This window comes from Scyliorhinus canicula, chromosome 14 (genome assembly GCF_902713615.1).
Source record: "Scyliorhinus canicula chromosome 14, sScyCan1.1, whole genome shotgun sequence".
Lineage (NCBI taxonomy): Eukaryota > Metazoa > Chordata > Chondrichthyes > Carcharhiniformes > Scyliorhinidae > Scyliorhinus > Scyliorhinus canicula.
In genome coordinates this window covers 90730588-90745160 of record NC_052159.1, presented here as the reverse complement: position 1 = coordinate 90745160, position 14573 = coordinate 90730588, and the positions used below count along the sequence as shown (strand labels likewise).

At 44.1% G+C, this 14573-nt stretch overlaps 1 protein-coding gene across 7 annotated transcripts in view; it reads right to left on the bottom strand.

Moving 5' to 3' along the window:
* The window catches only part of fat3a (FAT atypical cadherin 3a), a 963948-nt gene that overhangs the window by 145222 nt on the left and 804153 nt on the right, over nt 1-14573 (bottom strand). For all 7 annotated transcript variants that reach the window (XM_038819007.1, XM_038819006.1, XM_038819008.1 and 4 more), the window contains 2 exons: nt 11340-11550; nt 4-4086 (listed from right to left, as the gene is read on the bottom strand). In XM_038819007.1, coding sequence (XP_038674935.1) covers nt 4-4086; nt 11340-11550 — 4294 coding nt within the window. The remainder of the gene's footprint in view (nt 1-3; nt 4087-11339; nt 11551-14573) is intronic.

Genomic DNA, 14573 nt, shown 5'->3' with positions numbered 1-14573 from the left:
TACCTGTAATATAATAGCTGACTTGGCGATTGATTTCAGATCTGTCATCATCTCTTGTGCTAAGGACTGCAACAACCTCTCCAGGTGAGTCACTCTCTCGAACAGATCCCCTATATATCTCATTCACAAAATTTGGAGCATTGTCATTGATGTCTGTAACAGCTACTTGAACGATTGCTGTTGATGATAGAGACATTATCTCACCATGGTCCAAAGCTACCACTGTAAAAGTGTAGATTGGCTGCCTTTCATGGTCAAGGTCTTTAAGAGTTCTAATCCAGCCACTGTTGCTGTCAATAGCAAATATTTCTGTAACATCTTCAAGTTCTGACTGAGCTGCTGGCAGCACGCTGTATACAACTTGTCCATTGGTTCCTGAATCTTCATCGATTGCTTGGACTTGAATTACTTTGGTTCCTATAGGCATTCCTTCCATTACCACAGCCTCATATGGATTTGTCTGGAAGATAGGTTTGTTGTCATTCAAATCCATCACTTCAATTTTAACATCAGTTGTCAAAATGATGTCAGTTCTCCCATTATGAACTGTGACTGTGACCAAAAACTTATAAAAAGGTGTTGCTTCGTAATCAAGTTTCTTGTCCAATTTTAACACACCTGTGTGTGAATCTATTACAAATATTCCATCCAAGTTGTTTTTTGATAATCCACCATTAATTATACTGAACAAAACAGTCTGGTGAGGCAGAACTCGGATTGTGCCAATAGTACTTCCTATAGGGACATCCTCTGGTAACATGAATGAATACTGGTGCTGGAAAAAGGATGGAAGGACTGTTTCAGGAGGAAGCACGTGAAAGTATACAGGTACAAGAACACTCCTCACAGGTGTACCGCCATCTGAAGCTTTCACAAAAAAAGAGAGAATTGTATTTTTTAAATGGTCAAAATTTCCCTTTGTGACAATCCATCCAGTTTCATGGTCAATTTCTATTGCATTTGCTGCATAATCGGATTCTTCACTATATAATGAATACAGGATTTTAGCATTTTCTCCTTCATCCGGATCAAAAGCCTCGACTTGGATGATCAAGGATCCTTCTGTAACATCTGCTTTGACACTTGCCCTGTATTCGGAGGCCATGAACTGGGGAGCGTTGTCATTGTCATCCACCAGAATGACCTTTACAGTACAGAATGCCGCTCTGCCACCACCATCAACTGCCATCACTGTAATATCAATATCACTCTCCAGAGGTACTTCCCTGTTAAGCTTTTCAGTTATAATAATCTGACCTGCAGAATCAATAGAGAACCGCTCTCTTGCAAAGTTATTCAGTATAATATAGTTAATGGTCCCATGTTGCCCAGAATCTCCATCAGTAGCCACCACTTGAGTTACCATCCTTCCAATGGCAGAATTCTCTCTCATTTCCACCACAAAAACATTGCTTGTAAATACAGGGCTGTATAGATTGGCACCAAGTACTCCGATGTGCACTTGTGCAGTACTAGTAAAAATGCCATCTGATACAGAGACATTCAAGTTGTACACAGAGTCCATTCTTTGCTTGCGGTGATTGGAAAGTGTAATAATCCCTCTTTTGCTGTTCATGACAAAATTCATATGATCATTACCGGACAGGATGCTGTATTCTAATTTGTCAGCATCAGAGCTGTCTTCATCAGATGCCTGGACACAAGTTACAAAATGACCATGTGGTGCAAGTTCATTCACGTAAGCCTCGTACAGAAGCTGGTTAAAAACTGGTGGGCTATCATTCATATCGGTTACATAAACAATGACTGGGACATTAGTGCTCATTGAGGGGACTCCATTGTCTGTTGCTCTAGCTATAAAGCTATACCGTTCAATTAGCTCATAGTCCAACATGCGTGACGTTAGAATCAACCCACTTGTGCTGTCTATGTGAAAATAGTCCGTACTGTTTAAGCTGTCCTGGACAATCTGATAGCGTACTAATCTATTGTTTTCAGAGTCTTCATCTACAGCAATAACCTGCAGCACTGGTGTTCCAACCATTGAGGATTCAGAAAGGGTTGCTTCATACAGAGTTTTTTCAAAAACTGGAGGGTTGTCATTGACATCATTTACAGATATATCCACAGTTACCTCAGCTCGAGCACCTGTCAGAGAATCTGTTGCCTTTACAGTCATTTTATAGCTGGATTCAGCTTCATAGTCCAGAGGGTGCATGACACTCATGACTCCTGTGTTAAAATTTATACCAAATTGCTTCAAGTGATTTCCATCAGTGATGGTATATAGTAGACTTTGACCTTCAGGACTTGTGGCATTGATGCTGACGATGGGGGTGTACGGCTGTATGTTTTCATTTATAATTCTTGCATAAAATGGTTTTGCAAAGACAGGCATTGCTTTATTAACTACTGTGATAGGCAGTTCTACTAATGTGGAAAGAGATGGAGAACCCCCATCTGTTGCAATGACTACAACATCATATTCAACATTGGATAAATCAAATTCAAAAGGTTCTTTTAACATGACGACACCGGTATACTGATCAATCTCAAAGTGACCATATCCATCTCTAAGAAAGTAAGTTACTTCTCCATTTTTACCCTTGTCACGATCCATAGCTGTGATGTGGTATATAACAGCAGCTGGCTCTGCATCAACTTGAACTGCGGCGTAGTAAGGAAGGCCTACAAATACTGGTGGGTTATCATTAATGTCTTCAATCTGGATCCTAATGACTACCCGTGCAACACACCAGGGATCATGCTCACGACTTGCTTCCACCACTAACTCATACAACTCTTGTTCTTCCCTGTCAAATGACACAGGCATCGTTTGCACAATTCCTGAAGTAGATTTAATAGTAAACTTGTTGCCAGGGTTCAAAATCCTGTATTTCAATGGCTCATTAAGCCGGTTACCCACTGCATTTACCACAGCCACTTTTTTTATCTCTGTGCTGTTCTCCAAGATGGAAGATGAATAGAAGTTTTGAGTGAACCGTAGGCCACTGTCGATTGCATCCTTCGCTTTTATTTCTATCAGAGCTGTGCTGCTAAACTTCCCATCGGATACACGAACAGAGAGTATATAGAGTTCTTCAACAAGAGTGTGATTCTTTACTGTGATCAATCCGCTTTTCAGACCAATCTGAAAATAATTTCCTGTATTTTCACCATTTAATGTGTAAGTTAATTCTGATAATACTTGAAAGTCAGGATCTGTGGCTGAAACTGTGAGAACCTCAACACCACTGTATGTTGGCAGGAGAAGAACAGTTTCATACATATCTTGGCTGAACTTTGGTGGTGAATCATTGATGTCAGTGACATGGACGGTAACCTCTGCTGGAGTTTCAGCCATGAGCTGTGGATTTCCACTGTCTCTGACATGCACTTGGAAATGGAAAATTGGAATTTTTTCATGATCCAGATTTGCTATAGTCCTGATTGCCCCTGTACTTGAATCAACTGAAAAATATTTTGTTGCCATCGATTCAACAATTTGATAGACAAGCAATGCATTCTGGTTGCAATCCGCATCAGTGGCTCTTATAACAAGTGGGTTGTTGCTTGTAATTAAAACAGCACTATTGACTGGAGCAGCCTCACTAATGCTTCCAGAGTATATTGAATGCAGAAATATTGGAGCATTGTCATTTTCATCAACAACATGAATACTGACGGTAATGTTTGAAGACATTCCTGCCATGTTGGTTGCCTGCACAATCAGCTGATAGAAAGGAATTTGTTCATAATCAAGTGTTTTTTGAACACTAATCACTCCAGAATAAGGGTTTATTGTGAACACACTTTCTGGATTTCCAACTTTTATTTCATAAACAATTGTGGATTGACTCACTGCTGAGATCATTAGCACAGAGGAACCAGGACTAGCATTTTCATTGACTTCGATCGTGTATTCTTTCTGAAGGAACTTGGGTTGAGCATTGTCCGAGAAAGTCACAGAGATACGTACAATTGCAGTAGCAGAAAGAGCTGGTAAGCCCCGATCAGTCACTTTAACAGTCAAAACATACAGGCCAAGGGATGAGAGGTCAAGCTCTTTAAACACAGTAATAATTCCCAAAACTGGTTCGATTGTAAAAGTATTCTCATTGTTTCCTGAAAGAGGAGAGAGAATGGTCATCAATTTTTTAAAATGTACATATTTTTTTCAGTTGTCAAACAGACTATAACTCACATTTTGCTGAGAAAGTTGGATGCTGAATTATTTTTATCTCAATGCTGCAAACTTTTCTGCCATTCAAGGTAGAGACACTTTCAAAATAAAATTTTGTAATAAACATTTTAAGAGGTAATATTTAGACTTATTCATAAACAGTATAAATCTGTGAATCCATCATATTTTTTGAATACGACACCATCATTCCGCAGAGCCATGGTAATTGGTGTGAGCGTGATGTCTCTATTAGGAACCAAAAATTGAAAAAGGATATAATAAAGGCAAATGAAGACTTTAAGATTTCTGGGCAAAATTTGTAATAACCATAAAGAAGTACAAGGGCAGTTAAAGGAATGGGACTGGTTATTGACAATAAACAACATCTTGTGATGAAAGCAGGCACGACTGAGGAACTGAATGAGCACTTTGCGTCTGTTGTCACAAAACAGGATATGGTTATTGGGCTTAATTTTAACTCTGTAAGTGAATAAGTTTTGAGTGGATTTAAAACTCACCCAACGTTCCAGTAGAGGAGGGGCGAGTAAGGATGTTGGGTAGGATAGGATAAAAGGTTGAAATCACTTAAAAGTTAACAAATCACCTCATTCAGATGGGATGTATCCTAGGTTGCTGAGGGAAGATAAGGTGCAGGACAAAGCACAATCTTTCAACTCTCCTTGGTTGTGCCAGTGATCTAGACGGGAAGTAGGGGGTTTGATCAGTAAGTTCACAGATGACACAAAAATTGTTTGTGTGGTAAATAACAAGGAGGAAAGCCTTAAATTACAGGAATGTATAAATGGGCTGGTCAAATGTGCAGAAGAGTAGCAAATGGAATTTAAATCTGAAAAGTATGAGGTGGTGCATTTTGGGAGGACTAACGAGGCAAGGGAATACACAATGAACAGTAGGACGTTAAGAAGTACAGAAAACTAGAGGGGTCTTGGAGTGCATGTCCATAGGTCCCTGAAGGCAGCAGGACAGGGTAGATAACTTGGTTCAAAAAGCATTTGGATACTTGCCTTTATTAGCCAAGGCATAGAATACAAGAGCAGGGAGGTTATGATAAAGCACTTGTTAGGCCACAGCTATAGTACTGTGTGCAGTTCTGATCACCAACTATAGGAAGGATTGCACTGGAGAGGGTGCAGAGGAGATTAACTAGGATGTTGCCTGAGCTGGAACATTTCAGCAATGAGAAGAGGCTGGTTGGGTTGGGGTTGTTCTCCTTAGAGAAGAGAAGGCTGAGAGGGGACCTGATTAAGGTGCATAAAATTATGAAATATATAGATGGGAAGAAGCTTTTCCCCTTAGTGAAGGGGTCAAAAAAAAGGGATCATAGATTTATAGAGGATTTCAGGAAAAATCTTTCATTCATAGGATGGTGGAAAACTGGAACTCTCTGCCGGGAATCGTGGTAGAGGTGGGAACCCTGACAACATTTAAGAAGCATTTAGATGAGCACTTGAAATGCCAAAGCATACAAGGCTACAGACAAAATGTTGGAAAATGGGATTACAATAGATGGCTGGCACAGACACGACGGGCCTCTTTCTGTGCTGTATGACTCCATAACTGGAAAATTACGTACATTACAGCCCTTCTCTGAAAAGGGGTTAAGGATAAACCAGGTAAACAGTTTCATCAGTCTAATGCCAGTGAGAGGATAGCTACCGGATGGTAGCTACCAAATCAAGCCTCATTTGGAAAAGCATGAATAATAAGGAAAGTCAGGAAGGATTTATCAAGGGAAAAGTGTGTCTGTTGAAATCTTTGATGAAATAACAGAGAACATTGATGAAGGTAGTGCCGTAGATGCTGTAAATGTGGACTTTCAAAAAGCATCTGACAAAGTTCCTCAAAACAGACTTTTGAATAGAGGTACATGTTGTTAAAGAGATGGTGGTAATTTGGATATGAGATTCGCTAAGAGATAGGAGGAAGTGGTGGCATAGTGATTAGCACTGCTGCCTCACAGCACCAGGACGGGGGCTCAATTCCAACCTTGGATAACTTTGTGGAGTTTGCACATTCTCCCCGTGTCTCCGTGGGTTTCCTCCGGGTGCTCCGGTTTCCTCCCACAGTCCAAAGATGTGCAGGTTAGGTGGATTGGTCATGCTAAATTGTCTGCTAGTATCCAAAGGTTAGGTGGGGTTTCAGAATAGGGCAGAGGCATGGGCCTCGGTGAGTGGTGCTCTTTCGGAAGGTTAATGCAGACTCAATGGGACGAATGGCATCCTTCTGAACTCTAAGATTCTGCGAACATTAGTAATGACTGGATGATTTTTTGACTGAAGGGAAGTATTGTGATGTTCCCCAGGGCTTGATCATTGCTTGTATTTTTGAAAATAAATGAACTGGACTTGGATACAGGGAGTACAATTTCATAGATAATACAAAACTTGGTAAAGCAGTACATATTGAGCAGGGTAACATCAAAACTCCTGAGGAAATCAACAAGACTGCTGAATTGGCAGGCACACGACAGCTGCAATCTACTGCAAACTAGTGTGAAGTAATGCAATTTGGAAGAAACAATATTGAGAAGCAGTATCATCTACATGGTTTTATTTCGAGGTTGCAAAAGCAGGAGAAACTAGAGGTACATACTTACAGATGCCTCAAGTGGTCAGGGCAAGCTGATAAACAGTTAGGTCTATCTATGGGTCTCTGGCTTTGTGAATAGTGGCATTACTAACAAAAACAAAGATGCCATGCTAAACCTTTACAAATTATTGGTTAGATTTCAGCAGTGCTATTTTGTACAATTCTGGGCATTACACTTTAGGAAGGATGCCAAGGTTCTGGCGAGGATACGCAAGAGGTTTATGAGGATAATACCAGGAGTTCAAGTATATAGAGGGATCGAAGAAACTGTCATTGTTCTCCTTAGAGCAGAGAGGGTGTAATTAGAAGGAAGGATACTTCATAGAAGAATTCAAAATCATGAAGGATGTTGGTAAACAGGGAGAAACTATTTGCTCTAGCACGTGCTTAGTGACAAGAAGTCATGAATTTAAAATCATTGGCAAAAAAATAGAATGGAAATGAGGAGAAATATATTCACACGGAGGGTTGGTTTGATTTGGAATGCACAACTCCAAAAAATTATAGAATCAGATTCCACCTTTAGCAGTTTTCTATCTCGCGAGACGATGCATTGCTGGTCAACTCTGTTAACTATTGCCTGATGTGACGAAAAGGCACAATGTTGACATCATAGTTTCTGCCATATTTGCTGCAGATGAAGACAGTGGGCAGAGGAGATGTAGGATTTCCTGGATTCTGTATTCATGAGGCCCTCTTCTCTAACAGCTGAGCTTTCCGTTTCTTTATGCCTCAATAGATGCCCCCCCAGACAGTTTGCCTTCAGAGGTCACGGCCCAAAATTTTTAAAAAATCATTCATGGAATGTGAGCATTGCTGGTTCGGCCAGCATTTATTGCCCACCCTCATATCTCATTTGTTGGGTATACAACCCATCATCTGTCTGACAAACATGTGGCCAGCACAAACATTGTTGGCTTCGTAATGAGTAAAAACGGGTGGAATTAGCACACCCCAGGGCTTCTACGTTGGTGACCTTGTCCTGCCCAGAGATGCCAAGGATACACCTGAGACAGTGAAGGCGGAAACTGTACAGCCGATTCTCCTGCTTAGCATATGTTGTCATCAGCATAGACCAACCTTCTGATGGGTACTTGATAAACTTTTGTCTTGGATCTCAGGTGGACAGGACTGAATAGCTTTCTGTCAGTTTTCATATGTAAGTAGATACCCTAGAGAGGTGACCTGAAAGCAGCAAAGACGTGGCAAAGAGTGTCAGCGCCAGAACACAACCCTATTTGACCCCACTGAAAAAGTTCAGAGAGTTCTGACATTGCCTCATCTTAGCTGGCCATGCCCACCATGTGGTCACGTAAAAAAATCGATCCCACTGAGAAGTTTTAGCTGCAGCCAATTTTATTCAGCGGCTAAATAGGTCGCCTCCGTTCATGTGGTTTAATGCTTTGGTGAGATCGAGGTCTCCTTTGTTCACAGCATTTCTCTTGCAGTGCCAGACTGAAAAATTCTTGTCAATTGTAAATCTTCCATCTGAAACCACATTGGGATTCGGCGTACATTTGTCTAGCCAAAATCTGGAGTATAACAAGTGCAACATGGGTCGACATATTTCTCACAATGCTTAACAGCGTGATAACTTGATACTTGTTGCAATCAGGGTGGTTACCCTTGTTCATGTACAGAGTCACAATCTTTGCATCATACAAATCCTGAGGTACTTCCTCTACCTCCAGTAGAGACATGGAAATTTGTGCAGATGCTGCAGGTGTGCCAGTTCCTTGTGCCTGATGAGTTCAGGCAGGAAAGCATTAGCACCCAGAGGTTTGCCAATGGCATAAACTATGTTACGATCTCCATTCTGGGTTATAGATACAGCACTTCCATGACAAGCAAGCTCTCTATGGTGGCTAGAACTTCCTCAGTGACAGTGTTCTTTCTAGACTACAGCTCGAGGTACTCTTCCTCTCATCTCTTTAATAATTTATTGCAGTTCTGACCTCCCTGCCTTTGTTTTCTCTGGAGCTGTTTTCTTTGTTCATCGATCTGCTGTCTTTCTGATTCCACACATGCCTCTAGTGTTCCCCAAGTTGAAGAAAGTCTGGATACTGTGGCAAAAGTGCAGACTGCAGTCATTGACTCACTCCTCAGCAGTCTGTGGGACTCTGCTGTAATTAATGGGAGCGGATCACTTACTTTTGATGACAAATTCCACTACAACGATTAACCTTGAACCAGTCAGACGTCTTCCACTCTTGCTTTCCAAATGTTGAGAATGTGGAATTGCAAATGGTGTCTCAAAATATGTGCCACTTTGCTTCTGCATTCTGTGTAGAAATGCCAGAGAGCGCACGTTCTGTCAAGTCAAATAACTATCGGTTCTTATATGATAGGCAGTATGACTGATGTTAACACAAGGTCAATGGAAAAACTTCTCTGGTGTACACCAGGGGTGATCTGTATCACAGTGGTTGCTGCGTGCGTTGAGAATGCTGAGGGAGAGTCATGACTGGTGATGATCAGATCCAGCTGGTGCCACTGTCCTGATACCCAGATATTTCCAAACTTTATTCTGAACAAATATGCTAGTTACACAAAGCTTGTGTTACCAGCATAGTTCAAGTAGTCTGTCCATTTTCGTTTATCCTTCCTATGAAACTATATCTGAGTCTGGAGGGCTAGGCCTCATGGTCCATGTCCACTCTTGCATTGCAATTCTTAGGAATTCTGCTGAGAACTAGGGCCGGATTCTCCGTCCCGCCGCACCATATTTCTGTTTCAGCATGCTGGCGGGATGCTCCGTTACGCTGGCTGGTCAATGGGCTTTCTCATTGTGGGGCAGCCCCACGCTGTCAGAAAACCCCCGGGCTGACGGCAAAATGGAGCATCCCGCCGATGGAGAATCCAGCCCCTAGTCTTTGGGGCTGGTTTAGCACAGGGCTAAATCGCTGGCTTTTAAAGCAGGCCAAGGCAGGCCAGCAGCACGGTTCAATTCCCGTACCAGGCTCCCTGAACAGGAATGTAGCGACTAGGGGCTTTCACAGTAACTTCATTTGAAGCCTACTTGTGGCAATAAGCGATTTTCATTTCATTTTTATCATTTCATTTCTGTGGCAGAGTTTTGGAGCATAGAAAATCATATGGTTAGCCAGTCCCATTAGAGTTGAGATACAGATAGAGAGTATACTTTGAGGAATTTATGAGGGCTTCCATCAACAAGAACAGTAAGTTCCTTGCACCAAAGCCTCTATCTATCCAGTTCAAGAGTTTCTACTGAATTCCTCCTCTGCTAGGTGACATGTAATGTTTTTCTTTCAGTGATCTACACTCGATGAGCCTGGATTCTTGTCGCGAAGCTCTATCAGTGTTCATTACAACTTTCAAAAGAAAATTGGCCACGTACTTGAAGACTAATCTGAAGATGACTAATTTGCAGGATAATGGAGAAAAAGCTGAGATTGGGCTGGCAAAGACCTGACAGGTAAAATTACCTTCCACTGCACTATAAGATTTGATAGCTGGAATTGTTTTGAGGATGCAGTGACTCCACTCTTGTTGAAGGGTCAGTGGTGAGCTTGTCTCTGCAGGGCTGAGAGGCCACAACCTGATTCTAAAGCTGTCCATCTGTTAAGTGTTTCAGGTAATGGCTTTTTCCCCCATCTAAGAATGTCCTGCCTCCAAGAGTTGCTGGCCAATCAGATGGTCGGCAGTTCTCTGGTCCCAGCAGCGCCATCGGCTCCTGGTGGGACTGCAGCAGTCAATCATAAGGAGCAGCATTGACGTTGGGTTCAAGGGCAAGTTGGGGCAGCTTCACCTGGTACAGTCAGGCAGGCCTAGAAAGGGGTTTTTGGGGCTGTGATTGTTAGACTAACGGAATGGAGAAGGACATGGAACAAAGAGGGTTAAGATCACAAGTTGGATTCTCAAATGGTGGCGGGGAGAGGGCTTCTCCTAAGTCAATAGCTGGGCTGCAGAGTTTGAAAGCGTTACCACATTGTGGGCTTCCTTACCACTGGTAAAATTCCAGTGGCAGCGGGAAAATGCCCATTCTTGTGGGACATTGGGAATATAAAATTCTGGTCTATGAAGGAATGACTCCTGGAACTTTGATAAAAGTTGAACTTCTACCAAAGAGTCTGCCAATTCATTTTGAGCCTGTTTGATGCTGCTGTAGAGGACCAATTACAGCCCGTGATTTTCAAAGCTTTTTAATGAAAACCTGGATAGGCTACAAAGAGGTTTAGTTTAAATATGCTCTTCAAGTAAACAAAATCAAATCTCTAATGTATAGATCATCCATCATGAAAACAGACCTAATCAAACAGGAGGTATCCTTTGATCAATCTGGGGTTTGAATAGTGTGTAAATATTGCCGAGTTTCAGTCAGATTTGAGACACTCTACCTGTATATGATGCAAAATAATGTGTAGCTGCCCCACGAGTATTCCCTGCATACTAGGTAACAGACACAGCTTTTCATTTTAAATCATGTATTAATGTGTTCAGCACAATTTGATACATCAGCTATGTGGCAGAAAATATTCGATAGGATCATTCAATCCCGACATCAGTGGTTTTAATATTCATACTTTTCTGTCGACAAGGACCTTTTCTTTCAATCATTACTCACCTCCTTCAATACTGTACAATAGTTCAGCATTGTGACCTTTGTCCTTGTCGAGGGCTGTAACCTGCAGCACAGCAGAACCAAAAGCAGCAGACTCAAAGAGCGAACCATCATACACAGCACTAGTGAAGTATGGAGCATGATCGTTGGCATCATCTACATTCACTATAACCCGTACCAAATTACGTCGATACGGAAATTCTTGATCTCGGACCTGGTGAAATAAATTCAAAAGTTACTTTAACAGGTCTGAGCAATTAAAACAGCAACCATTGTTCACATTTATTAATACCTTTTAAAATACCAAAGACACGTTGGATGGGATTTACCGACCGACGTGTGATTTTCAGTGGTGTAGGTGGCTCGCCAGTGGGATTTACTGACCCCACTGCTGTCAATGGGATTTCCTGGCGACTGCACCCCTTGTTGCCGGGAAACCCGTGGGCGGGATTCTCTCACCCCGGGGCCGGGCCAGAGAATCGACGGGATGGGCACGAATCACACCACGCCGCTCTGACACCGGTCCGCCGATTCTCCTGAGAGCGGAGAATTGTTGCCATCGGTGCCGGTGCAGTCGGTACGGCGCCGGTAGGCCCCGGCGATTCTCCACCCGGGATGGGCTGAGCGGCCACACATAAAAGGCCGAGTCCCACCCGCGCTGTTCACACATACTCTTACCCGGCGGGACATTGGTGTGGATCCATCTGGGGGCGGCCTGGTTGCGGGGGGGTCCGACCCCGGTGGGGGGGCCTCCACTGTGGCCTGGCCCACGATTGGGGCCCAACAATCGGCGGGCTGGCCTCTCGGGCTGAGGGCCTCTTTTGTTGCGCGCTGGCCCCTGTAGCCCTACGCTACCAGCAGAGGGCAGCAGAGCAGAGCTACTGATCAGCTGTTCTGGGGAAATTTGCATACGTGCAGTGCGGTCAGCCTAAGTTGAAGGTGAACCTGCGAAGAAGACCCAAGGAGTTTGAGTAAAGGCAAGCAACCAGCAGAGGGCAGCAGAGCAGAGCTACTGATCAGCTGTTCTGGGGAAATTTGCATACGTGCAGTGCGGTCAGCCTAAGTTGAAGGTGAACCTGCGAAGAAGACCCAAGGAGTTTGAGTAAAGGCAAGCAACCAGCAGAGGGCAGCAGAGCAGAGCTACTGATCAGCTGTTCTGGGGAAATTTGCATACGTGCAGTGCGGTCAGCCTAAGTTGAAGGTGAACCTGCGAAGAAGACCCAAGGAGTTTGAGTAAAGGCAAGCAACCAGCAGAGGGCAGCAGAGCAGAGCTACTGATCAGCTGTTCTGGGGAAATTTGCATACGTGCAGTGCGGTCAGCCTAAGTTGAAGGTGAACCTGCGAAGAAGACCCAAGGAGTTTGAGTAAAGGCAAGCAACCAGCAGAGGGCAGCAGAGCAGAGCTACTGATCAGCTGTTCTGGGGAAATTTGCATACGTGCAGTGCGGTCAGCCTAAGTTGAAGGTGAACCTGCGAAGAAGACCCAAGGAGTTTGAGTAAAGGCAAGCAACCAGCAGAGGGCAGCAGAGCAGAGCTACTGATCAGCTGTTCTGGGGAAATTTGCATACGTGCAGTGCGGTCAGCCTAAGTTGAAGGTGGTTTGTGGAGGGGCTGTTGGCAAGTGACAGTTAAACCCGAAACACTTTGTGAGTGTTTCCCACCCTACCTCCTCCTCTAACCAACCCCCCCACCCCACGGTGGTTGGGAAGCGGGAGCAGGGGCCTGTCGTGAAGGTGAGTGAGTGCCTTTAAATTTGCTTACCTTTCAGCGGGATCAGGGTTTGAGGTAATATCAGGTAAGCTCTTCCTTTCTTTTTCTTTTTCTTGTTTTTTTTTAATCTAGAGGGGATGTCAGGGAAGGCAGTACAATGCTCCTCCTGCAGAATGTTTGAGGTGAGGGATGCCGTCAGTGTCCCTGCTGATTTCATCTGTGGGAAGTGCACCCAACTCCAGCTCCTCAAAAACCGTGTTAGGGACCTGGAGCTTGAGCTGGATGAACTTCGGATCATTCGGGAGGCAGAGGGGGTCATAGATAGGAGCTTCAGGGAAGTAGTTACACCAAAGACTGGAGATAGATGGGTAACTGTAAGAGGGACTGGGAAGAAGCAGTCAGTGCAGGGACCCCCTGCGGTCGTTCCCCTGAGTAACAAGTATACCGTTTTGGATACTTGTGGGGGGGACGACTTACCAGGGGTAAGCCATGGGGTACGGGCCTCTGGCACGGAGTCTGTCCCTGTTGCTCAGAAGGGAAGGGGGGAAAGGAGTAGAACATTAGTAATTGGGGACTCAATAGTCAGGGGCACAGATAGGAGATTTTGTGGGAGCGAGAGAGACTCACGTTTGGTATGTTGCCTCCCAGGTGCAAGGGTAAGTGATGTCTCGGATCGTGTTTTCCGGGTCCTTAAGGGGGAGGGGGAGCAGCCCCAAGTCGTAGTCCACATTGGCACTAACGACATAGGTAGGAAAGGGGACAAGGATGTCAGGCAGGCCTTTAGGGAGCTAGGATGGAAGCTCAGAGCGAGAACAAACAGAGTTGTTATCTCTGGGTTGTTGCCCGTGCCACGTGATAGTGAGATGAGGAATAGGGAGAGAGAGCAATTAAACACGTGGCTACAGGGATGGTGCAGGCGGGAGGGATTCAGATTTCTGGATAACTGGGGCTCTTTCTGGGGAAGGTGGGACCTCTATAGACAGGATGGTCTACATCTGAACCTGAGGGGCACCAATATCCTGGGGGGGAGATTTGTTAGTACTCTTTGGGGGGGTTTAAACTAATTCAGCAGGGGCATGGGAACCTGGATTGTAGTTTTGGGGTACGGGAGATTGAGAGTAGAGAGGTCAGGAGCACAGTTTTGACTTCGCAGGAGGGCGGCAGTGTTCAGGTCTGTGGTTTGAAGTGTGTCTATTTCAATGCCAGGAGTATACGAAATAAGGTAGGGGAACTGGCAGCATGGGTTGGTACCTGGGACTTCGATGTTGTGGCCATTTCAGAGACATGGATAGAGCAGGGACAGGAATGGTTGTTGCAGGTTCCGGGGTTTAGGTGCTTTAGTAAGGTCAGAGAAGGGGGCAAAAGAGGGGGAGGTGTGGCGCTGCTAGTCAAGGACAGTATTACGGTGGTAGAAAGGATGCAAGATGGGGACTCTTCTTCCGAGGTAGTATGGGCTGAGGTTAGAAACAGGAAAGGAGAGGTCACCCTGTTGGGAGTTTTCTATAGGCCACCTAATAGTTCTAGAGAT